General features: G+C 67.4%; 3 protein-coding genes across 3 annotated transcripts; 2 read left to right on the top strand and 1 right to left on the bottom strand.

The window, feature by feature from the left end:
- Window positions 1-2,578: 2,578 nt before the first annotated feature.
- Window positions 2,579-4,795, top strand: CRYBA2 (crystallin beta A2). The gene is made up of 4 exons (XM_040561832.1): window positions 2,579-2,827; window positions 3,018-3,159; window positions 4,186-4,328; window positions 4,566-4,795. The coding sequence occupies exons 1-4, from the start codon at window positions 2,670-2,672 to the stop codon at window positions 4,711-4,713; spliced, it is 591 nt and encodes a 196-aa protein (XP_040417766.1). The 5' UTR covers window positions 2,579-2,669; the 3' UTR covers window positions 4,714-4,795.
- A 3,895-nt stretch (window positions 4,796-8,690) lies between these two features.
- FEV (FEV transcription factor, ETS family member) lies at window positions 8,691-13,515 on the top strand. The gene is made up of 3 exons (XM_040562093.1): window positions 8,691-8,810; window positions 9,743-9,817; window positions 11,923-13,515. The coding sequence occupies exons 1-3, from the start codon at window positions 8,759-8,761 to the stop codon at window positions 12,432-12,434; spliced, it is 639 nt and encodes a 212-aa protein (XP_040418027.1). The 5' UTR covers window positions 8,691-8,758; the 3' UTR covers window positions 12,435-13,515.
- A 5,260-nt stretch (window positions 13,516-18,775) lies between these two features.
- On the bottom strand, window positions 18,776-20,225 carry CDK5R2 (cyclin dependent kinase 5 regulatory subunit 2). The gene has a single exon (XM_040562108.1). It carries the CDS (start codon window positions 20,068-20,070, stop codon window positions 19,084-19,086), a length of 987 nt encoding a protein of 328 aa, XP_040418042.1. The 5' UTR covers window positions 20,071-20,225; the 3' UTR covers window positions 18,776-19,083.
- Window positions 20,226-24,160: the final 3,935 nt, after the last annotated feature.

Genomic DNA, 24,160 nt, shown 5'->3' with positions numbered 1-24,160 from the left:
CCCAGCTGTGCCCCAGCTGTGGCAGCAGCACCGGGATGCCCGGGCAGGCCCACGACCCCTCCTGTGGGGCTGTGCCCGCAGGGCCGGGGACCACAGCAGGGGAGCGACCCCATCCCGGGGCTGGCAGAGAGAAACCCGATCTGTTTTGCTGCTGCAGGGAACAGGCTGAGCCGGGAGGGACACGGGGCCCTTATTAAATTAGCTTATGCAGCAGGCCCTGGGCGAGCAGCTGCCCTCGAGCAGACTCGCTGCCTGCCCCCCCCCCCAGCCCCTGTCCCTCTCCTGCAGGCGGTCCTGGGGGCTGGCAGGTGACCGAGCCGCCACGCGGGGATGCTGGATGGGGACGGGGACCACCCAGCACCACGGGGGATGCTCGGGAGGGAGCAGGCTGTGTCAGCACCCTGCGGTGCAGTGGGGAAGGGCTCTGGGCACGGGAAGCCCCCCACCAGCTGCGCCCTTCTGCGGGTGCCTGGTGTGCCGGGGGGGTGCGAGGCACGTCCCGGCGTGTGGGACAGGGCAGAGAAGCAAGGATGGGGCACGGCCTGCAGCTGGGGGTGGCTTTCTCCCCTGTGCCCCGCACTTCCCCAGATGCTTTTGCTTAAAGGTTTGTACGGGGCTGCCTGTTAGGGCTGCCTGTGTGCCGGCATGGCACAGCACCAGCGCCCTACAGAGCCTACAGCACCATATCCAGCATCCCACGTGCTCCATAGCACAGCCTGCATCCCATATATCCCACAAAACCCATTGCAGGGGCAGGGACTCCATCACACACGTCACAGTGCCCCCCACCATCCCGCAACCTCAGGCTATCCCCACACCCCATAACACCCCGCACTGCCCCACACCTCTGCTCTGCATCCTGACCCATCTTCCCCCAGGCGATGGGGCTGCCCAAATCCATCCCGCAAGAGGAGCCACTGCACACACCTCTTAGTGATGGGGACAAATGGGGACACGCAGGGGGGCAGAGGGGGGGACAGGGTGGAGGGGAGGTGGACTGGGGGGGGTGTGGGGGAGCCAGGTGGATCCGTGCCCTTCCCAGACCCATCAGGATGGGGTTGGGGTTTGGGATGGTGTTTGGGACGGGGAATTGCTGCACCCCAGGGTCTGCTACCCCCGGGCACCCCCTGCCCTCCCCGGGGAGCATCCCCATCCTTCCCCCACCCTCTGCTCCCCCAGCGGCTCCCACCCAGGGTGCTGCAAGCGGAGGGGGTGTCGTGTCCCGTCCCCCCCCCCTCCCCCCCGCCATCTCCTGTCCCTCTGCTGGAGCCAGCTCCAACCGCTGCCAGGCTGCACCCTCTGCTGGGACCTGGAGGCATCGGCACAGGCGACACGGCTGGGGACAGGAGGCAGCTGCAGGGGACAGCCGGGCTCACCTGGGGGGGGACACGGGGGGCTCGCTGCGGGGAAAGAGGTGCTGCCGGTGCCTGGGGGGACGGGGACATGACGGTGACCAGGACCCCTGGTCCCTGCTGTCACCCCTCGGTCCCCAGTCCTCGCTGAGAAGGGGACCGAGCCGCCAGGCGCAGCTGTGCGGGGACACTGCGAGAAGCGCAGCCACCAGGACCCCTGTTTTGTCCTCATCCAGCCCTGGTGGGGCTGGGGATGTCCCCGTGTCACCCCTCCTGCTGTGTGCCATCCCCTGCCTGGGTGGGAGGCATGGGGACATGGGCATGGGGACGTAGGCAGGCAGCGGGGTGCACCAGCACCCGCACGGGGCCGGGGGGGGGGGGGCCGCACGTCTCCCCGAGCCCACGCCGGCCAAGCCCTGGCAGTGCCACGTCCTCGTCCCGTTGGCACCGGCGCCCTGGGAAAGGCAGCAGCCCCTAATCCCCGTGCCGAGCGGGGACATTGTCCGGGGGCAGAAAGGAAAGCGGTGCGTCAGGCCCTCGGCCCATTGTGCCCTGAGCCCCTGCGCAAACACAGCCCAGCACTTGCACTGTCAGCGCCGGGGGGACGGGGGGGGGGACCGCGGGGGGGGGGGCCGCTCTCGCCACGCTGCCTGAGTGGAATGGACAGCGGCAGCCCGGCCGGGTGGGCGCCCCGGTCCCCCCCCCCCCCCGTCCCCCCGCTGACACAGCGCCTGCCCCCCCACCGCCACCCCCATTTCGCCTATATAGGGCCCGGGGAAAAGCCGGCCCCGGCACCGCCACCTTCGCCTCTGTGCCCTGCGACCAAGTGAGTACCAGGCTGTGACCCCCCCGCCCCCCCAGCCCCCCAAAGGCACAGCCGCTGCCACGCTGCGCTTGTGCCCCCCCCCACCCCCAAAGCCCCCCGCCCGGTGTGCACCCCGGGGAACGGGCAGGGTGTGGGGTGCTGTGCTCCGTGCACGGGTAGCGGGGGGGTCGGCCTTGTGAGAGGTGCTCTGCTTTGGGGTGGGCTGTGTCTTGGGGGGGGGGGGGGGTCACGGCCGCCGCCCGCTGGGTTCGGTGAGCAGGGTGACGGCACCCAGGTAACTCGTTGCAGGGGGCTCGGGAGGAGAGAAATGATGGCAGCCCCGGGCACCGGGCGTATCGCAGGGAGAGACGGGGTGCTGCGAGGGCAGCTGGAGGGAAGGGGGCTGGGGGGTGTCCCCCCAACCAGCCTGGGAGGGCGAGGGGACAGCGGCACGGGACGGGGACACCCTGCCCGGGTGACGCCTGGGCTCTGCCCTCAGCCGAGCTCCCCGCATGACCAGCGAAGCCATGGACACCCTGGGGCAGTACAAGATCACGGTGTGGGAGGAGGAGAGCTTCCAGGGCAAGCGCTGCGAGTTCCTCATGGAGTGCCCCAGCATCATGGAGCGCGGCTTCCGCAAGATCCGCTCCATCAAGGTGGAGTCGGGCCCGTAAGTGCCCCCCCGGCACCCTCCCCGCCACCCCTCGGGGCGGGGGGGGGGGGGGGCTGCTCGTGGAGCTGGGACGTCCAGCTCCTTCCTGGGCCTCACCGCGCAGCCTCCCTCCCTTGCGCCGTGCCTCGGTTTCCCCATCTGCCAAGCAGGGCTGCGTCCCTGAGCGCCGCCCTCCTCTCCCCTCCAGCTGGGTGGGCTTCGAGTACCCCGAGTACCAGGGCCAGCAGTTCATCCTGGAGAAGGGCGACTACCCCCGGTGGGAGGCCTGGAGCGGGAACAGCGGCTACCGCACCGAGCACCTCCTCTCCTTCCGGCCCGTCAAGTGCGCCGTGAGTGATGGGGGGTCCCGGCGGGGCTGGGACCGGGGGGCAGCGGGGACAGAAAGTGGACGTGGGACAGACGGGTGGACGTGGGGACGTGGGATGGAGGGGCGGCTGCGCCCACTGGCTCCCTGCAAGCATCCCGAGATGCGCTTTAGGTCCAAAAGGCAGCCCCAAACACCGTCCCAACTCCTGCTCTGCGCATCGGGGAGCCACCTCCCAGGATGGCGTCCCCATATCTCACGTCCCCCCCCCCCCAGACCTGGCTTCCCGGGGCTGGGGGGAGCAGAGAGGTGCTGAGGAGATGTTTGGGGTGCATCCTCCTCCCTGCTGGGGTACCCGAGCTGCGCCGTGCAGACTCAGCCTCTATCGCTCCATCTGCAGCGATGCGGGTGCCTGCGATGCCGGCATGTCTGCTCCTCGGCGCGGGGCGTCCCCCCCCCCCCCAACTTTTAATAATCACCAGGCAGATATGCTCGGGCTTTAATAAAGGGGCCGCGATAAGATCGCTCCTTGCTGGCAGGACTGCTCCCTGGTGCAGATGGATGCGCATGGGGGCTGGGCACATGGGGGGGGGGGGGGGGGGGACAGGAGGGGGGGGACAGTGCGGCATCGCTCAGTGTCCCAGCTGTTAACTCCTGGGTGCCCAGCGCCCAACCAAACCCTACAGAGCTGGGGGGGGGGGGGGGGGGCTCTTTCAGCAGCCTGCCTTGCCCTGCAGCCCTCTTGCAGCCTCAAAGAGTGGGAGGATGCTGGGGGCAGGAGCCGGTGTGGGTGCAGAGGACGCGGCTGCTGTCGCCAAAGCTTGGTCCCCCCCCTAGAGCTGTGCATGGGGGCCACAGGGACACAAGGGCAGCATCCTCCTGGCAGCCCTGGGGTGTCCTGGCGAGGCCGAAGCCCCCCCGCCTGTGGGCTCACAGCCTTGCACCAAAGCCGGGCACGGTCCCAGGGTGTGCCCTGGCACAAAACCCCCGCGCCACGTCCCCCAGCCGTGCCCCAGCTGCCCCGCTGACCCCAGCCCCGCTCGCCCCGCAGAACCACAACGACAGCAAAGCCATCCTGTACGAGGCGGAGAACTTCCAGGGGCACAAGTTCGAGCTGAGCGACGACTACCCCTCGCTGCAGGCCATGGGCTGGGGCAACAAGGAGGTGGCATCCATCAAAGTGAACGCTGGAGCGTGAGTCCTGCTGGCGGGGAGGGGAGTGGGGGGGGGGGGGGGGGCAGAGAGAAGGGCGTCGGAGAGCACAGCCCCACGGATGGGGGACCCCAAAATGAGGGGGACTCTGCCTGCTCCCCTTCCCTTGGAAATCCATGCCTTGCGGGTGTTTCTGTGCTCCCCGTCCCCACCATGGGGCCGAGAGGATGGGAAGGGGGAACGTGGCGTGGGGGCTCTGAGCCGGGGGTGTCCCCGCAGGTGGGTGGCATACCAGTACCCAGGCTACCGGGGCTACCAGTACGTGCTGGAGCGGGACAGGCAGAACGGCGAGTACAAGAAGTACAGCGAATACAGCAGCCAGGCCCACACCAACCAGATCCAGTCCATCCGCCGCATCCAGCACTGAGCAGGGGCAGGGCGCGCGCCCCCGCAGCCCCCGGGCTGCCGTGCCATAGACCTGTACCTGGTAGCGAATAAAGGCATTTGTCGAAAACAAAAAAAACAAACACAACGGGTGTTCCTGCCTCTGCTCTGCTCCTCGGGGGCTGTGGGACCCCCCCCCCGTGGGGCAGGAGGCAGGGTGCCTGCCCCAGCCCTGCTGCCCCCCAGCACCATCCCGGCCTGGATGCAGTTTCCCGTTCCCCTGCCAGGACCGGGCCCGCGGCCACCTCCGCCCTGAGCTCTCCGCACCCCACCCGGGTCCCCTGGTCCCCATGCACGGGGGGCAGAGCGGATACAGAATGGCTCCTAGCCCTCTGATGCTCTGGCTGGGGAGATGGGGGCATATTGGCCTTACTGGAACTGGGGAGGGGGGGACCTGGGTGGGGGGGGTCATGCTGCTCCCAGGCTCTGTGCTGGGGAAGGTGATTGCCACAAAGCCTTTGAGCACGAGGTCCCCAGTGTGGGAGAGGGGTCCCTGCCCCTTGGGCATGGGGAAGAAGGGGAGCACGGGGCTGGTCTGGGTGAGGGGGGGCTGGGACAGATGGGGTGCCCCAGTCGGGGCAGTGCTGGGGGTGCTGGCTTACAGAGGGGGTGTACTGGGGGGTGCTGGGGGCACTGGTCAGCAGGAGGGGGAATAGGAGGGGGTGCAGGGCAATGTCCTGTTCAAGGTGGCAAAACCCAGGGCTAAGGTTTTGATTCCAGGGCAGGAGGACCTGGGGGCAGGCGAGGGGGCTCAGCTCGCTGCTGCCAGCACCCCAGGGGCCGGTTCCCCCGTGCTCCCCCCACCCCCCCCCCCCCAGCCCGGCCACGCCAGCACATCCGTGCCAGCATCCGGCTCCGGCTCCGCCTGGGCACACCGGGAGCCCCACCCAGCCTCCTCCTCCTGCACCCTTTCCCAGCCTCCCCATCCTCTTCCATCTCGCTGCAGCACCCCCAGCTCTCCCGGGGCGCGCACCTCCCCTCGGCACCCCGAGGTGCTCCCCGCACCCGGGGCGTCGCCTGTGAAGCCACAGGAAAGCAGAATCACTGGGTGCTTGGGTGCCTGGCTGCCTGCACGGGTGGCCCTGGGGCTGCACCCAGCAGGACGTGGGGCTGGGGAGGGTCTGGGACAGGCTGGGGGGTCTCGGTCACCCCGATATCAGTGTGTGCACACCCTGCACCCCCCAGCCCTGGGCTGCGTGCGTGCACGTGCACAGGCATGCGCATTGCACGCATGAGCTTGCACACCGCTGTGTGCGTGCACGCCCCGCGCTTCCACGCTCCCCTTGCACCCCCGCGTGACCCGTGCAAACGTCCCAGCACCCCACGCGTCCTCCCAGGGCCGTGCTGTGGGGCTGCGTGGCCGCCACCAAGCCTTTCCCAGCCCTCCCCTGTCCCCACCCCGCCACGGCCCCACGCAGCCCGGCCTCTCCCCCTGCACAAACACATTCCTGCACACCGGCCGGGCTGCGGCCAGCCCAAGGCCACGTCAGCTCGGCGCTCTGCTCCACGCTGCCGGCACGCAGGTGAAGTTGTCCTGGGCTCTGATCCACAGGGCTGCAACGGGGGAAGTTCTGGGAGGGTCACAGGGAAATGTGGGGGCTGTGCTGCCCTGTCCTGAGGGGGTGAGACAGTTGGGTGGGGGATCGGGGGGCAGACCGCCCTGTTGCAGCTGTGGGTACGTGCTGCTTTCTGCCGGCCTGGTGCTCCAGGGGTCGCGGCCCCATCCCCAGGAACCCCACTGACCTGAGCCCTCATCTCCCCCAGTACCTGAGCCCCCATCCCCTCCCTGCCCCATGGACCTGGGCCCCTTCCCTGGGTTTTCTCATGCGCCCTGCCCTCCCCATCCCACGGGTCTGCCCCAGCTTCCCCACGAAGCTGGGACAATGCCTCTTGGGTCCCCGGATTCCCCCCTCCCTGCTTTTCCTATCCTTCCCCGTCCCCTGGGTCCCCATCCTCCTTGCCCCTCAGCCCCCAGATCACCCCCAGCCCCCGCTCCCATCACACCCCAGGTCTCCTGCAGCCCCCACTCTCAGGGCTCCCCATCTCCCGTGCCCCCAGCCCCCCCCCCCCGTTATCCAGCTCCCACAGCCCTCACACCGCCCAGCGGTCCCCAGCACGTTCCCTCTGCCATGCAGGTTCCCTGGAGCAGGATCCCCCCCCACTGGGGCCGGCTCCCGAGGCTGCTAGAGGAGAGCGGTGGTGGCTGCGCCCCCCGTCCCCACCCCACCCCGCTGTGTCCGGGGCTTGTTTTCCGTTGCCTGCGGTTTGTTGCAGTGACTCAGGCAGCGAAAGCAAGTCTGGGAGGCTGCGGAGAGGCTGCACGGTGGGTGGGGGGGCTTGGGGGGGGGGGCCGGAGACAATCCTTAAGGGCTGGGGGAAATGTGGTGGGGGCGTACAGCGGGCTGCGCTCCTCTCTCCCCACCAGCACCTGCTCTCTGTCCCTGATGGAGATGGGTGGGGAGGGTGGAGGGAGGGGGGCCTGGCTGAGCACCCATGGGAACCCCGGTTTCAGCCCATTTCCCAAGGGGACGGGAGGAGCCCCCCAGCCCCCAGCCGTGCGACTTCCCAGCCTGGCGCCCACCCGCGCCGCCTCCCGTGGGCTGGTGACGCAGGGCACGTGTGGGCTGCAGGGTAAATAACGACCGTGGGTCCGGCACGAGCGCATCCCGGTTCCCATTGGATTCACGCCTCACGAGGAACATTTTGAAGAAATTCTGCTGAGCCTGGAGCGAGAGCTTTAATAGACATCAGTGAAACACCGCAGGAGGCTTCGTGGGCTGACGAGTGGGTACGGCGTTGAGCTCGCGCTGTGCTCGGGGCAGGACGGCCACCGGCACCCTCAGGGTCAGGCTGGCGGGGAAGCTGCAGCACCCAGCTCCTCCCTTGGTGCCCCTGGGGGCTGCCCACCCCCTGGGCAGAGCAGGTTCTGGCTGGGAACGCTGCCCATTGCTGTCACACGTCCTTGCTGCCCGGGGCTGCGCGGTGACGGAGCAGGGTGCAGTCCTGGCCGTGGGGACGGAGATGGCGCTCGGGGGTGGCACCTGTGGCCAGGGGTGTCTTCTGGGAGCCGAGACTGCCCCAGCCCCTTTTTCCCTGTTGCGAGTTTCTCCCCGAGTCACCCTCCTGTCTTCACACCGCTTGCAGAGGCTGAAGGCACCCGACACACCTCTGTCCCAGCGCCAAACTGGGCAGCGCATGGCCAGCGAGTGCTGGCATCTTCCGGAGCCGGCAGAGCCGCCCACAAAGCCCGATGCAGACGAGGCCGTGCGGGTTTGGGACGGTGTGTGGGGCCACCCAGCTTGCAGAGACCCTAACAGAGAGGGGCCAGAGGTCGGGACAGGGTTGAGGACCCCAGGGTGCACCAAGAAGCCAGGGAGGGGACAGAGCTGAGCTACGCCCTGGTGTCATGAGCGGCTGGCGCTGCACCTTACCCTCCCCAGGGCTCTGGGGGCTGCAAGGGGACCCAGCACGGGGACGTGATGGGTGCCCGACTTCACCCCTCCACGGCTGCAAGGGGACCCCAGCGCTGGGAAGCGTCAGCACGGGGGGCACGGGGACGATGCGGGTCAGGGAGCGGGGACAGGGAGGCCGGGGGGAGGCCGGGGGGAGGCCGGGCCACGGCGGTCTCCAGGCAGTGTCCGAGCCCCGCTCGCAGCTGGGATGGCAGCGCCGTGTTTGCGAAGAGTTAAGGAGGCGGAAGAGGCAGGAAGCGGCCCGAGCCGCTCTCCATAGAAACCCGCGGCTGTGATTAAAGTCTGATGCGGGCCCGATAGCGGGCTGGGGGGGGGGGGGCAGCGCCCGCTTTAATTACAGCGGAGGAAATTGCTGGAGCCGGGGCCCCGAGCCCCTGCGAGTTGCCTGGAAACTCCCCCCCCCACTCCCGCCTCCCCCGGCCCCTGCCCGTCCCCTGCCCGTCCCGCTGCCATTTATTCGCCATCAGCTGCTCCCTGATAAAGTGGAATAATAATAATAATAATAGGGGCAGGAATATTAAAACATGCAGCCCGCGGGCCGCCCCCACAGCTGCCATGAGACACGGCGCCGGAGCGGTGCCACTGCTGCTCAACATGTACCTGCCAGGTACGGGCGGACCCCCCCCCGCACCGCAGCGCACCCCGGCCCTCGCCTGCCCTGCCCCGCCGCGGCCCCGCGGCCCTTCCCCTGCCCCGGCCCCCTCCAGCGCCCACCCTGCCTTCCCCGCTCCCTCCCTTCCAGCCCCACACACGCCGTCCCTTCCTCCGTCCCCACAGCTGCTCTCGCAGCCCGTCCTCCTTTCCGTCCTTCATCCACCTGCCGTGTCCCCGTCCCTCCGTCCGTCCGTCCGTCCTTGTGTCCTTCCAAGCCATCCTGCCACCCACCTTTCATCCAGCCGCCCTTCTTCCTCCGTCCTTCCAGCCACCCCTCCACCCCACCCACCCATCCCTCCGTCCTTCTTTCTGTCCCCACCACTGGCCGTCCCCTCCACCTACCCACCATCCCTTCCATCACTCCCTCCCTTCCATCACTCCATCCTTTCCATCACTCCATTCTCCCACCGCCGTACCCATTGCCTGCTCATCCTTCCACCCTTCTACCTCCTTCTACCCTTCCCTCCGTCCCTCCATCCACACGTCCTCCTTTCTAGCCCTCCACCACCCACCTCTCCTTCCTTCCACCCGCCTCTCCATCTACTTTTCTTTCCCTTTCCCCACCCGTCCGCTCCCCAACGCCCTTCCCTCGACACGCGTCCCTCCGTCTCCCCGTCCACCTCTTCCCCCTGCCCCGCAGCTCTCTCCCTCTCTCCCTCCCGCCGCCCTACCCCAGCCCGCGGGATTTTCTATTCCTATTTAAAAGCTTCCCCGGCTCTGTCGGAAATCGGATTTCCTTTTTCCTGGACGCGTTTCCTGGCTTCGCCGCGGCGGCGGGGCAGGCGAGGGGGAGCGGCCGCCCGGGGGTGGGCGCCGGGGGGTCTCGGTCCCGCCTGGTCCCGGCCCCCCCCCCCTCCCCACACCCGCTCCCCTTTTGTCCCGCAGATCCAGTCGGAGAAACTTTGTTCAAAGACGGCAAGAGCCAGGCGTGGGGGTCCCTCAACCCAGGCGTGCAGAAAGGTAAGAGCCCGCCCGCCCCTTCCCCGCCCCGCGCCCCCTGGCTCCCCGGCAGCAGGGACCCCCGGGGCACACGGACCCACCCGGACCCCGTAGCCAGGCCACCTTCCTCTCCGTGTGCCCCATCCAGCGGGGCTTCCAAAGCTCAGGCCAGGATGATTGCAATCCAAAACCAGACGGGGAAGGAGCTGAGCCCCCTGACAGCCGTCCTGGTGCACCAGAGAGGAGCGCCGTGCCCGGTGCTGCTGCAGCCCGCAGCCCGTGGAGCAGGGCACGGTTACCCCGGGTCCCCCCGGTGCTCCGGGAATATCTGATGGAGAGGCAGCTGCCGGCCAGCCCTGGAGCTGAGAGGGCTCATCTGGCCTTGGGAGAGCCGGTCCTGGGATCAGGAGAAAGGGGTTACCACCGGGGAGAGGGCTGCTGCGGCATGGGGTGGCCGGGAAGTGATGGATCCCCCGGGAGCTGGAGCCTTCCCCTGGGAAAAGCCATCCAGGGACACGAGGGAGCAGCCTGGGGAGCGCTGGGCATGGGGTTACATGGGGCCAGCACCAGTTCAGCCGCCTGGCGAGGGGATAGGGGTCAGGGCTTGCTCTGAGCAGAAAAAGGGGAGCCCTGGTTTAGGGGTGGGCGAGGTTTTAGGGGCGAGGTTTTAGGGAGCAGGGCGAGGCCGGGGCTGGGGCTGGCCCTTTTGCCTCCGCATTGCGGACTCTGCCCAGCCATGCCGCGTGAGCAGGGCCTTTTAGGATCACTGCAGGTTTCCCCGGGGAGCCGCAGAGGCAGGACTGAACCTCGCCAGCCCACCCAGCCGCACCCCCAGCACGGGGTGGGCACACCACCGGGGCAGGGGGGGAGAAACACCAAGAGGTGCAGGGATCGAAGGTGTGGGATGGCTCAGGGTGAAGGCACAGCCTTGGAAAATCCTGCATCGGGATGTCTGAGCGGGGTCTGGTGGCGTGAGGGTGGGTGGGGAGCGGCTGCTCCCTGCTTCTTCCAGAGGGAGGACGGGGGGCATCGGGTGCCCGAGGTGGGTGCAAGCAAGTGGGAGAGGTGGCTCCGGGCAAAACCCAGGTGAGCCACGGGACTGCCTGCTGCATGGATCACAAGCATTAGGTAAAATAGTGGCAGAAAGGCATAGGGGGGAGGATGAAATGCAAAGGCACCTCCTGTGTCACAGGACGACCTTGTGCTGCAGCGGCTGGGGATGGGAGCTGGGACGTGCAGGGGTGCTGTGGGGGGAACGGGGTCTGGGCTGCAGGGTAGGTGCAGGGCTGCCCTGCAGGGTGGCTGTCCCAGGCATGGGGCTGGTCGTTCCCCTAAGGCCCAGGGACCCTTTTCTCCCCTGGGCAGACCCAGTGCAGCCTGCCTGTGGGCATATCCAGGTGTGCCAATGTCCCGTGCACACCCGCATCCCGCCTGGCGCAGGGGCACCTTGGGCATCGAGGGTGCTCGGTGCAGCCTGGAGGTGCGGTGTCCCCAGAGAGGACAGTTCCCCTCTGGAAACACGGGACATCGGTGCCCGATTCAACCCCACAGAGGGTCCTGCCCAGCGCTCAGCGCCCTGGTCTCACCTTTCCCTGCACCTGCTGGGCAGCCAGGGCTTGGCTCGGAGCAGCATTGCTCCCTGGTATCAGCTCCCCCGGAGGGATCCGTGCCCCTGGAGATGTGCTGTGGCACCAGCCCCTTTGCAGGCAGAGGTGGAGATGGGGGATGTGGGTGCTGTTGGGGTCTGGCTGCCACTGAGATACCTCCTTCTGGGACTGCGGACCAAAGACCCAGCCCAGAGCTGGATGGCAAAGCAAGCGAGCAGCTACTCGTCCTCGGTGGGGTGGGAATGAGGGCGGGGGGATGTGGGGGGACAGGATCAGGCCCCGCTGCAGCTTCTTTTGCCCTCCGAGCCTCCAGAGCCCCAGGGGGGACCTCTCCTCCTGCCTGGGGCGCAGGATGCCGCAGGGATGCTGCGAAGGAGACACGACGATGCTAACACCCACCCACGTCCTGAGCGCAGGGAAAATGCACCCGGGGGCGGGAGGGGGCAACGTGGCAGGGGGTGAAGGGGCACCCATCCTGCTTCCGTGCCCTGACGGGGAGCTTTGACCTCTCCGGGGCAGGCAGCGGGCAGATCCAGCTGTGGCAGTTCCTGCTGGAGCTGCTCTCGGACCGGGCCAACCTCAACTGCATCGCCTGGGAAGGCACCAACGGGGAGTTCAAGCTGATCGACCCCGACGAGGTGGCGCGGCGCTGGGGCGAGCGGAAGAGCAAGCCCAACATGAATTACGACAAGCTGAGCCGGGCGCTGCGCTACTACTACGACAAGAACATCATGACCAAGGTGCACGGCAAGCGCTACGCCTACAAGTTCGACTTCCACGGGCTGGCGCAGGTCTGCCAGCCGGCCGCCCCCGATCACGCCCTCTACAAATTCCAGGGCAACCTGGCCCCGCTGCCCTTCTCGGGCATCTCCAAACTCAACCTCATGACCTCCGGGGTGACGCCGGCCGGTTTCTCCTACTGGCCCGGCTCCAGCCCGTCCCTCTACCCCGGGCACGGCCTGCAGCCCTCCGCCCCGTTCAGCGCCATGGCAGCCTCCCACCTCAACAACATGAACAACCACTACCATTAGGGGCTCGGCCGCGCCAGGCGGTCCCCGTCCCGATCCCGGTCCCGTCCCGGGCGGTGTGGGGCTGGGGAGCTCGGCGGGGAGGGGTGCGGGGGGGTGGGATGCTGCTGCCCTGCTGGCGGCTGCCCCCGTTGAGGTTTGGAGAGAGGCGCGGGGTGGCCGTGGGGCAGTAGGGTTTCTTCTCCCTGGTGTGGGTGGTTGGAGGGCAGAAGGTGTCTGCGCTTAGGGTGAGGGGGGAGCCACGGTCGTGGGAATGCACAGGGATGGCTAAGGAGGGGTGTGAACGGGAGGGAAAAGCGTGGGTCCTTCCCTGACCCCCCCCAACCCATGGCCCCCACTGGTGCTTAGCTCTGCCCCCAGCCTGTGCCCACCCTCCTCCCTCCCCACAGAGCCGCCTTGCCCGGGGGTGAGGGGCCCTCCCTGCAGCTCCTTGGCCCCCCACCCATCTCCAAGGAGCGAGGCTGGGTGGAGGTGGAGCAGGAGAAGGGACGCGAGCAGGGCTGGGAGCCCAGGGCACTGAGGGGTGGGCTTGGAGCTCTCCCCCCCCGGGTCCCAGGAGGTGCCCCCCCTCCAGAGCAGGACTTTGACCCAGTGGCTGGAGAAGAGCCGGGCGTGCCGGGCTCTGCCAGGCAGGGGAGGGATCTGGCTTCAATAAAACGGAGAGGTGCTGTGACTGTGTCTGCTCGTGTGCGCAGGGGGCTGGAGAGGGGGACGCAGCCCGGCACACCCCTCCTGTCCCCAGCCCCACTGCAGGGCGGGGATGGGGAGGATGCGGCCACCCTGCCTCGTTCTGCACCTCGTCTCTTTCCCCAGCATCACCTCTGGCTCTTACAGCCCCCTGAAGTTAGGGGGAACGTCTGGGCTCCCGGGACACCCCTCTGGGGCAGCCGCCTGCCCTGTTCCCAGGCTGGCGAGCTGGAGACAAAGAGGAGAGGCAGCCTGCCTGCCGGGACATCTGCCACCTCGCTGCCGTCCGGGGATCGGCCCTACAGGCAGGAGCCAGACCTCTCGTGATCCGCAGAGCCCTGTGCAACCAGCTCGAGCAGTGCACCGTGCCCAGCATGGCCCGATCCTGCTGCGCGCGCCCCAGAGCTGTGCCAGGAGCACCCCGGGGTGCAGCGGGATGACCCTGCTGCGGTGGCCTCGGGGCAGCCACAAGGTGTCCCCCGGCCCCAGGCAGGGCCACCAAGCCCCAGGGTGCTCAGGGGGACAGCCCAGCCCGCAGCTGGGTCCTGGGGGAGGTACCCAGCCCATGGGGGAGGTGGCCAGCCCCCAGCCTTTCTCCCTGCCCCTCCCCAGATCAGGGCAGCCCCAGGGGTGGTGGCTCCTTGGTGACCCCTCTGCATCCCTCCGGTGTCCGGTCACACTCATCACCCCGGTGGCATCTGCTCAGCTACATCCTCGCTGTCCTAATCAGCTTAAGGGAGGGGGATCTGATGGCAGTGTCTCCTCCAGGGAGGGCACAGGGGACTGATGTTGCCAGCACGGAGCCCACGCGTGGGACAGGAGGGAAGGGAGGTGCAGGGGGTGCGGGGGTCCCTTCCTCTGGTGTCCCTGAGCCCCGCACAGGCTGGTCCCAAGGGCTGCGGGATGTGAAGAGGGGGAAAAGGAACAGCTACCCCCACGCAAGACGCAAACAGCCCCCCCCCCCTCCCCTATTATTTTGGCCTTGTAAAGGCAAAATGGGAAGGGGGCGGGGGGGAGCTGGCCAGAGCTGGGCACCTCAGACCAGTGCAGGGGGCTGTGCCCCCAGCAGGGAGCCTGCTTCAGGGCTTAGGTAACAGCGTGACGCAGGGCAGGACGGGGATTAAGGGATGTGGGTCACTAGGAGCTCCCCCCCCCGCCACCATCCCGCTCCCGTCCCTCTGCCAGTGCCCGCGCCATGGAAGCCCAGGTGAGCCCAGCTCCCTGCTCGCTCCCGGCCCCAAAAGCTCCCTGCTGGGTCGGAGCTGGGGGCACCACGGCGCACCCCGACACAACAGGCCGATGCTGAGGGCTTGTTCAGCTCTGCTCTGTCCCCAGAAGCAGGGAGGTCCCCCGGCTCTGTCCCCAAACGCACCCGCCGGTGACGGCAGCCGGCAGGAAGGTGGGGGCACCCACGCAGGACCCAGCGATGCTCTGCCCGAGGATGCAGCCAGCATCACCATGGCAACTCGGGATGCTCCCACCGCATGCAGCCCCCTCCACATCACACTTATTGGGGGTGGGGGGGGGAGGGTGCAGAGCATCGCCCCCACCCCAGCGCCCTGGGCTGACCCTGCCCAGCGGCAGCGCTGCTCTCATCACTCACCCAAACCGCCCGCTCGGAGCAGACTGCAGCAAAATCCTGCCAATGGATGAGCGGGGCCGAGCCTGGTGCGGCTCCGGTGGGCGGCAGGGACCGGCCCGGGGGTGCTTGGCTCGGGGGGGTGATGTGGGAGCATCGCCCTTGGCAGTGGGGGGTATGTGGGGAGCACAGCCCAGGTGGCTCTGTGCGCCCACCAGACCCTACCTGCTGCCTCGGCTGCCCCGCTCCTCCCTGTGCCCAAATGCACAGCTCGGGGAGGGGTTGGTGCCTCCTGGAACCGGCTGTGAGGACGGGGATGAGCTGGAGGGGGGGGACAGGGTTGCCCCCCAGGTCTGCTGCTCACCAAAATGTGCCCCCAGCCTGCCGGGGGGTGGTGCTGGGTGCCCTGGGTGGCGGAATGGGTGCCAAGAGGGCCTCATCCCGTGCTAAGCTGGGAGCAGAGCACATGGCCTGGGAGCTTTGTGTGCTGCTTTGTGATTAAAGGCAGGAGGAGGTTTTCTCCTGCTTTAAATATATATATATATATATATATATCTTTTTGTCTGGCTTTTCTTAGCCAGCAGGAGGGGAGGGCTGAGCCCTGCCTTGGTCTCAACACCTTGACCAGAAGGCACGGGGACCCCTCCAGTCCCCCCACATCCTCCCAGCCCCAGAGAAAGGGATCGGAGCGGGGGGGGTGGAGGAGCCCCTCTCCTATTTTAGCAGATCCCCCATCGCGCGTATCCTTCCCCATGCTGGCCGGAGCCTTCGCAGCACGGCCAGGTCACATCTGCGTTAGGGAACCGTGGGCTGGCTGGGTTACCCCCCCCCCTCTTCCCCCCCCCCCCCAAAGCTTTCCCAATTCCCACTTCTATATCCTCCTCCCTGCCTCCTGCCCGCCCCGCACAGCACCCCCCAGCAGGCTGCTGACTCACATCCTCTCTCCAGACGCCACCTCCCCTCCGCCTGGCTCCCTGCGCACGCTTCGTGACTTAGCGGGGCTCGGCGGGAGCAGGCGCTCGGGCTCTGGAGCCCCCGTAAAGCTCCTCCGGGGAAGCAACCGTGGGGTTTCCCAAAGGGTGCTGCTCTCCCCTTTGGCAAACATGCGTGGGGTTGGGGTGCCGGGGTCTCCCTGGGGCAGCCCCCCCCCCCCCGCTCGGTGCTGCCAGGGCTGAGGGGAGCTCGTGGGCATGGCCCCGTCGCCTCCTGTGCCGGGGCTGGGACCCTATGGTCCTCCCCAAAGCACCACCTTGCTGCGGGTGCTCTCCCACTCACCCCATTGCTCCCATCCAGTGGGCTCAACCCCAGCAGCCTGCCAGGGACGTGCCCTGGGCTCTCCTTGTCTACAGCCTCCCCCTGCTCCCAAAGCCTCCCCGTGTGCCCGGGGACACCATTTGCAGAGCCTGGCCAGGCCGGGCCTCCCTGCCGAGGCCCAGAAGGCAGGGAAGGAGGCCAGCCAGCACCCAGGTGTCCAGGCAGGGGCTGCTGGGGAGCACCTCGGTGCTGCTCCTGCCCCGCTGCAGCGCTGAGACCTTGGGCCGGACTCCGCCGAGGGCACGGGCTGGGCCGCGGGGAGGACTGGATTAAGGCGCTAATGCCAGATTAAGCTGTAACGCAGGACTTCTGACGAGGGAGAGGCACCCGGTCCAGCCCTGTGCCCCTCCAGGGCCCCAGCTGAGCGCTGCTCGCTGCCCCGCCAGGAGCTGGCTCCTCGGGGTGACACGGGGCAGGGAGAGGGGCGGCGCACGGCCACCGCTCTGCTCTGCTGCACAGCACAGCGGGGCTCCCAGGCTCTCCCCACCTGCCCTGGCTTCTCTGGGGCCAAGCAGACATCCGTGGCTGAAGCTCACCTGCACCCACAAACCCTCCCCAGTGCAGCAGAGCAGCAGCTTGAAGCTGTGATGCCCAGGCTGCTCCCCCAGAGGCAGGAGACCTCCCCCTCCAGCCACCCTCAGGAGCACGGTATCCATCATCCTTGCAGCCCACCTGGGCACGGGTTCAGCTCTGGGCAGAAACACCCCTTTCTTGGGGGGCTACAAGCCCCTGGGCTTGTCCCCCGTTGGCCTTGGTGGCAGCAGGAGCTCCCCGCTTCCCCCGGCAGCCGCACGAGGTCCCCTGGGGGAAGGGAAAGGCAGACGTCTCTCCCCCCAGCAAGGCTCCGGCTGAGCTGGCGATGCGTATTTAAATGCACGGGAGCATCCAAGCTCGTCTCTCATTCCTTGACATTTCCAGAGACTCCAAGCTGTCTTCAATTACCAGCCTGCAATTAGCCCTTCCTAAATCCCCCGACGAGGCCTAGCACTCTTAATCAATGAAACACAAGGGAGGAGGGGAAGGACGCGGCCTCTCTGCAGCTGGAAGCCTTTTAAAAGGCCAGGACTTGGGGCTGGAAGGACCCCGAGAGTGTCTCTTAGGGGATTTGTAGGGTGGGAAACCTCCGTGCGTGCTAGCACTTGGTTCAGCTCCGGAGCAGAGGGGCTGAAGCCCCACTGCTAGGGTCGAGGAAGGAAGGGGTATAGCCAAATGTGGGGTGGGGAGGGGTTATGGGTATATTTTAGCGCAGACAGCTCCCCCCACGGTCACATAAATGTCGATATAAAGGAAGGAAAAGAGCACACGGTAGGGACAGGGAGGGTGGGAGCAGCGCAGGCCCCTCCGGGTGCGCGCAGCCACAGAAAAGCCTCGCACAGCACCCTGCCAGGTCAGGCCCCGTCACAGGGACATCTGTGCCGTCTTCCTGCCCACGCAGCTTTGCCTGAATGAGCCAGATTGGGCCTAATTAGCAGCTCTGCTGATGCACACAAAGGTAGGGAATCCAGCTTACCCTCCGTGACCTGCAGAGCCAGCACAGCCCTTCCTGGCTTGGGGGGGAACGCGAGCGCCTGGCTTGGAGGGGCTGGGGGGCGCTGGGTGCAGACCCCGCCAGGGGAGCCTGCTAAAGGAACCCCAGAAAAATTGGTACCTGGAATGGCAGCAAGCAGCTGGGAGGAGGAAAAAGCCTTCCCCTTCTCCACCCCTCTCCCCTGGGGCGTGCAGAAGCGCAGGGCTGGTAACTGGGCTAGCAACAGAGCCCCCCCAGCCCTGCAGAGCAGAGCCAGGAGGCGAGGGTGGGGTTGCTCGAGGCGAAGGAAGGGAGGGGCCGTGGGCCGTGGGATCCTGGTTAAATTCGTCGCAGCAGGCAGCCGGCAGGCGTTTCCATCTGCGACGCAGGAGGCCCGGAGAGCGCCCAGGGAGCCGGGGGGCACCCGGGAGGAGCAGGGCTGGCCTTGGGCACAGCAAACAGCAGGGACGTTGGGGTGTGCCCCCCCCAGCTCACACTGGGGAAAAAAAAATTCCCTCCGAGAATGGGCTCCCCACATCCCCCTCAGGCAGGGGCCACCCCCCAGTACCCCCCCCTTGCACCCCCAGCAAGTCCAGGGAGCCACCACCAGGCCCATCCAGGCCGCCTCTTTATTCTCCAGTGAAGCAAAGCAAGAGGAGAGGACCCCCCCCTCCCCAACCCCAGCAGCACCCCCCCCCCCCCAAGCCCTCCTCTGGCACATACACCTTTCCCCGCAGCAAGCTGAGGGGGGGAGGGGGGGGAAGAGGGAACAAGGGAACACCGCTCACCCCACAGGTGCCCTGGCTTTGGGGAGGGGGGGGGGGGGGCTGCACCTGGGGGGGGGGCTCAGCAGCAGGGGGGAGAGGGGAAGGGACGCTGCAGCCCCCCCTCAGCATCTCAAACAAAGGGGCGAGCGGGCTGCTCCCCCAGGCTGAAGGACCCACCGCACCGGGGGGACCCCCCCACACCCCGCTGCCTTCCCCCCGGGGGGGGGAAGGAGGCAGCGGCGGGGACACAAAGCCCCGCGCCCCCCCCCCCCCCCCCCCCCGCACCTCCCGGCCCCCCCCCCTTTCCCCGCCGCCCTTTGTCTGCCCGGCTCCGCCGCGGCGGCTCCAGCACCGCGGACAGCTCCGGCGGGGGGGGGCCCGGCGCTGCCGTGGGGGGGCCCTTGGTGTGCACGGGCTGCCGGGAGCACCCCCCAGCCCCCCCTGCAGCTGCATCCCTCCTTCCCCTTCCCCCCCATTTTTTTTTTTTCCCCCAAAGAAAACATGTTCAGGAGCCTCCGCTCCTCGGCAGCCTGCCCCCCCCCCCCCCCCCCCCCCACCGCCCCCCGGGTTCCCCCCCCCCCCCCCCCCCCCCCCCACCAGGCCCGGTCTTCTCCGCCGTGTCGGTGTCCCGGAGAGCTGGGGTCGGCAGGGGATGGCGGGGGGGGGGAGGAAAGCGGCCGGATCCGGAGCAGGGAGGGTCCAGGCAGCATCTCCACGGGGAGGAGGGGAGGATTTTTTTGGTGGGGACGGGGGGATCCGGCAGTCCTTGGCCTCCCCCGCCGGGGGCCCGGTACCTCCCTAGCGGTCCAGGCTGATCGTCCAGTGCTTGGCCCCGTCTCCGGCCTCGCCCTCGCTCTTGAGGTCCTGGAAGAGCTGCGTGAAGTAGTGCGGGTCCGCGTTGATGCGCAGCATCTTGGCGCTCAGGCGCTGGATGATGCCCAGGCAGCGCTCCCAGAAGCGGCCCTTGTCGCCCTCCACCAGGAAGGGCTTGAGCGGGTAGGAGATCTCGTTGCCCATGTAGGAGTAGGCGAGATAGAGGCAGGTGAGGAAGGCCGCCTGCAGCTCGGCCTGGCTGCCGATCTCCTCCCCGCGCAGCGCCTCCCGGCACAGCAGGTAGACGAACACCAGGTTGGCCGGGGTGATGAAGCCCTGGTCCTGCCAGCCCTGCAGCAGCAGCGAGCGGTCCACGCTGCGGAACCAGGCGATGAGCTCGCCGGGGCTCAGCTCCTTCAGCCGGTAGCAGCGGCGGCACACGAAGTCCCCCAAGCAGCGCAGCAGCTCCCCGGTGGACGCCTGCACCACCACGCGGCGCGGCGAGCCCGGAGCCCGGCTACCGGGCGGCGGCAGAGGAGGCGGCGGCGGCGGGGGGGGCGGCGGCGGCTTGCCCCCCCCGGAGCCCGGGTGCAGCTCCTGCGGCGCCGCCGAGGGCACGGTGGGCACGGGCACGGCCAGGGGGCCCTGCTTGGCTCCGTCCCCCAGCGACTTGCGCAAGTTCTCGCGGTTGCGCTGAGCCACCAGCGGGTCGGGCTGGCCCCCCGGGACCCCCCCCGGGGCCCCGCCGCCGGGCTTGGGCGTCACCTTCTTGGTGCTCTTCTTCTTCTTGGCCGAGGCGGCCACCAGCCGCTTCCAGGTGAGCGCCGAGATGAGCACCCCGGGCCGCTTCAGCCGGCTCTCGCCCTTGCCCGGCGCCCTTCCCGGCGGCGCCTTGTCGGCCAGCAGCCCCCCGCCGCCGCCGCCCCCCTTGCCCGAGGAGGCGGCGGGGGACAGGGAGAGCACCGTGCCCATGCTAAGGCCGAGCGGGGCCCATAGGAGGCCGGCGGCTGCGGGGGAGGGAGGGGGGGGGAGCGGAAAGCGGCCGGCACCGGGGCCGCGGTACCCGAGGATGCTCCGCCGCCGCGCCCGCTTCTGGGCTCCGTGCCCGCCGCTGCAGCCAGCCGCGGCCCCCCCCCCGCTCCTCCGCCTCCCCGCCGCCAGCCAATCCGTGCCGCACCGGGCCCCGGTGAGTCCCGCCCCCCCCCCCCGGTAGGCGGTGGAATGGGGGGGGGACGGGGGGACCGGGGGGTGCCGGCCCCGAGCGGCTGCCGCCCCGCCGTGACCTTCACGGGGCGCTCCCGGCCCCTGCGCTAGGGGGGACCCCGAGGGTGGAGGGGGCACCGGGGGGGGGCAGGGGGCACGGCTGAGCCCTGCCGGGTCCCGTTCCGGTGGTGCTGGGGGGGGGGCACGGCTGGCTGCGGGGGTGGGGGAGAGCCCTGGGCAACGCCACGCTTGGGAAGTGGGTGGGCATGCACTGGGGGGGGGGCAGCTGAGATGGCCCCCACGGAGGGGCTGGCCCTGGTGGGAGAGCCCCCGCGCTGGTGGGAACCAGCCCGATCCCAGCACCTGGGAGCCCCACAGCACCCAGCCCGTGCTCGCACCCTGCCTGGCTCCCCACGGCCTGCTCCTGCAAAAGCAGCCCAGCACCTGCTGCACGAGCAGCTCGGTGCTTCCCCCACCCCGCCCTGCCTCTTCAGCCCTTCAGGGGAGATTTCCCACCACCAGCATCCGGCAAAAGTCGGGGATTTTGGAGACGGGGGTAGGAGGGAGGGGATGCTGCGCTCCTGCATCACTGCAGAATGGTGCGTGATAAACCAGCTGCGTGCACGGTCTGCTTCTCCCCCTCCCGATCTGAGCACGGCGCTGATGAATCCAGCCCCCCTCTGCCTCCGTGCCCCTCGCAGGAAGGTCCTGCTGTATTTCGCGTGAGCTGGAGGATGGATCCTGCAGCTCTCATCGCCAGGCATCCGCTAGGAACAAAGCGCCCCAACTGCCTGCGCTGCTCCCGCATGCAAAGTGCCCGAGAGCAGCTGGGAAGGGTTTCAGGGGGAATGTATCGATGACGCGTTTTGATACAGCATTTTATCTGTGAAATTAACACGTGTCGGTGCCAGGATGTGGCTGCTGCTGGGTGGATCCAGGCTAACAGGCGGTAATGAATTATCAGCCAGGAGGAGCTAAACGAGCCCCCCCCCCCCCGCCCCTTCCTCCTGCACTGCTGATGCTGGAGGTGTTTGAAATGGAAGCGCAGGCTCAGAGCTGGGTTTCATCCTTCCAGGCGGGCCTCCTCGTGCCTGGGGCTGATGTGCCACGTCTGGGGCAGGGCAGAGGCTGTGCCCTTTGTGCCATGGCAGGGAAAAGGGCAAAGCCCCGTTCCCACATATCGCCCACTGCGGCCAGCCTCATGCTGCTGTTCCCTTGCAGAAGGCCTCTGCAAAATCATGCACAGAGGCACAGACACGCAGATTTGCTTTGGGAGAGGCCAGAATCAAAGAGGATCTGGGCCAGCATCACCTACCCCAGGCCTGCTCAGGCTGGGCTGAAGGAAAAAAATCCAAATCAAAAAAAAAAAAAAAAAAAAAAAAAAAAAAACCACAAAAAACCAAGAGGATTTGGTGTCAAAACAAGGATACAAGGTACAAATGAAAAGGAACAAAGTCAGGACAAGCTTCTTGATGAAGGTTAAGTCAGCTTTTCCGGATGTACAAGGCCTAGCAAAGAAGATGGAGGAGCCCTAGTCCTAGGGAAGGGATCAGGAGCCTGTGGTCCTTGCCCTCTTTGCACGCGTGAGGATGGACTGATTTGCCATGCACAAACACGGTCTCCCGAGAAACCCGCAGCTGAATTTTGCAGGTGAGGAAGCAGAGCCCTCCCTGCCTGTTCCTGCTGGAGCAAAATTTCTCTCAGATCGTTTATCTGAAACGCATGAAACCGCCCCCGCCTTCCGCGAGCGCTCCCAAATTGGCTTCCCCAAACTCATTAAGAAGGGCTATTTGTATTTGGCTCTGATGAGCCGGGCTCTGCAGCCTTTTCCGTGGAGGAGCATGCAGAGAGCTCCCCTGCCTCCCCCAGCTGGGCTCGTGGTCACCAGCCCCGAGCAGTTCCCTGCGTGTGAGCCTCCCGCTGCTCCCAGAAGGGGAGGTTTGGCTGAAGCCTGTATAGAAAATCCAGCCTGGGGCCGTTCGGTGATGCAGCTCGAGGCTTCAGCTGGGAGCAGCAGACGAGCTCCAGGACCTGCCCATGTCCTGCCGCGGGGTCTGGTCCTGGAGGATCAGCTCCGGGTGGGGGCGGTCAGTAAGCACGTTGTCCTTCCCCAGGCCAGCGCTGGTGGCCCCAAGGCGGTTGGCAGTGGCAAGGGCTTCCTGTAAGCGCCGGGGAATTACCCAGGCCCTGCAAGAGCAGAGGGACGTTTCTTATGCAGGTAAAGAAGCAGCTTTGCAGCTTACTTGGGAGGCAGCTGCTGCTCTTCCACGTGAAGGAGGAGGATCTTTTCTCCCTCCCCCCCCTTCAGTTTTACTCTTCAGGCTCCAGCCCTGAGGCTGACAGGCAATGATACAGCACAAGCTACGTCCTCGGGCCCATCTCTGCTTGGCTCTTCCCTTTGGCCATGGCTGGTCACTTCCCAGCAGCTTTGGGCAGCTGTGGAAGGCACAGCACAGGAGCAGAGGGCAGCACACAGCCGGTCGCAAAGCTGCTCTCAGCATCCTTCACTTGGTGGTGGTTTGACCTTGCTGGGACACCGCGGGCACACAGAGATCCCCTGCTCCTAGGGGTCACCCTAATTGGGGCAGCTTATACATCAGCTATGGGCTAGTGCCAACAAAGGGATGGCCGCTTGTCCAGGCCCTCGATTTTGAGGGCATAAATGGGTATCCCATGCTGAATCTGGGGTGTTCTGGATGGGGAGGGGGGTAGTCCGGTAGCCAGCACAGCTGGCGGGGCTCCTGCAGCTGAGTCAGGGACACAGCAGTGCCAGGGGTGTGAAGCAAGGGTAAAACCAGGCGATATTGAGCAAAGATCCCAAGGAGCTAGTGCTGAGCTGCAGGAGACATGCAGCTCTCTGAAGGTGCGTGCTGTCCCTGCTCCCCCAGGATAGGAAAATGCCCTTTGGAGGGTCCTGGGGCCCTTACCCTGATGCCAGCCCCCCTCCAGGCTGCGGAGCTATCGGCCACGGGCCTTGCGACGGGTGCTGGCTGAAGGCAGCTGGCACGTCCTCCTGCCTGCTCCAGGATGATGAACGAGCGCCTGCCTGCAGGCTGGCTGGGGCTGGTTTTTAATGGCTCGCTTGCTGTGCCGAGGTCTGTCTGCACTGGCAAAGCCAGCCGGGGAGAAGGGCTGCGTCTCCCTGGCAGCGGCTGGGCTGCTGTACCCGTGGAGACAGAGCTCGCAGCCTCAGCCCGTCTCTGGCAGGCGGCTCTGATGGCTCCGCCGCTCCCCCCGAGCCCATGCAGCACGCAGACAACCTCTGGCAGAGCTCCTGGCTGAGCTGGCTGCCCTGGGGCTGCGGAGCCCCAGAGAGCCTGGCTGGCAGCTTGTCTGCAGCCCCCAGGGAGGAGAAACGCGCTTGTGCGGCCAGGTACCCCAGCACCTCTCCCGGCTCCATCCCGCTCCCCCTCCATCCCTCACCCCTTGGCTGGTCCCCACGGGAGAAGGGCTGCAGCCGTGGCTCCCCAGACACTTCGGCTGCTCGGGGTTCACCCCGTGGTACCCCCTTAGCGTGTCTCGGGGCAGCACGGACCTGCAGGAGCTCGTGCAGCCCCTGCCCCGAGGTCAGCCCCGGGTTCAGGCAGCGGCGCGGAGCGGAGCACAGCGGCCCCAGGAGAGCAGCTATTTCTGGCCTGCCATTTGCCCAACGGCAGCGCCGGAAACAGCTCCGAGGCAGCGAAACACAGCTCCTCTGGGTGGAAACTGTGAGACGGAGCCAGGCCTTGAATCGACCAGGAAACACTTACCGATTCCTGGGCAGAGAGAGGGGCACAGGACAGCACCGGGCAGCCCCCAGGTTGCCCCTCGCTGCCATGGGGTGAGGATGGGGATTGCTGCTGGGGCCACGCTTGCAAAC

Source organism: Cygnus olor, chromosome 6 (genome assembly GCF_009769625.2).
Source record: "Cygnus olor isolate bCygOlo1 chromosome 6, bCygOlo1.pri.v2, whole genome shotgun sequence".
Lineage (NCBI taxonomy): Eukaryota > Metazoa > Chordata > Aves > Anseriformes > Anatidae > Cygnus > Cygnus olor.
The sequence above is the reverse complement of the archived record's forward strand: the minus strand, read 5'-3'. Positions and strand labels throughout refer to the sequence as shown.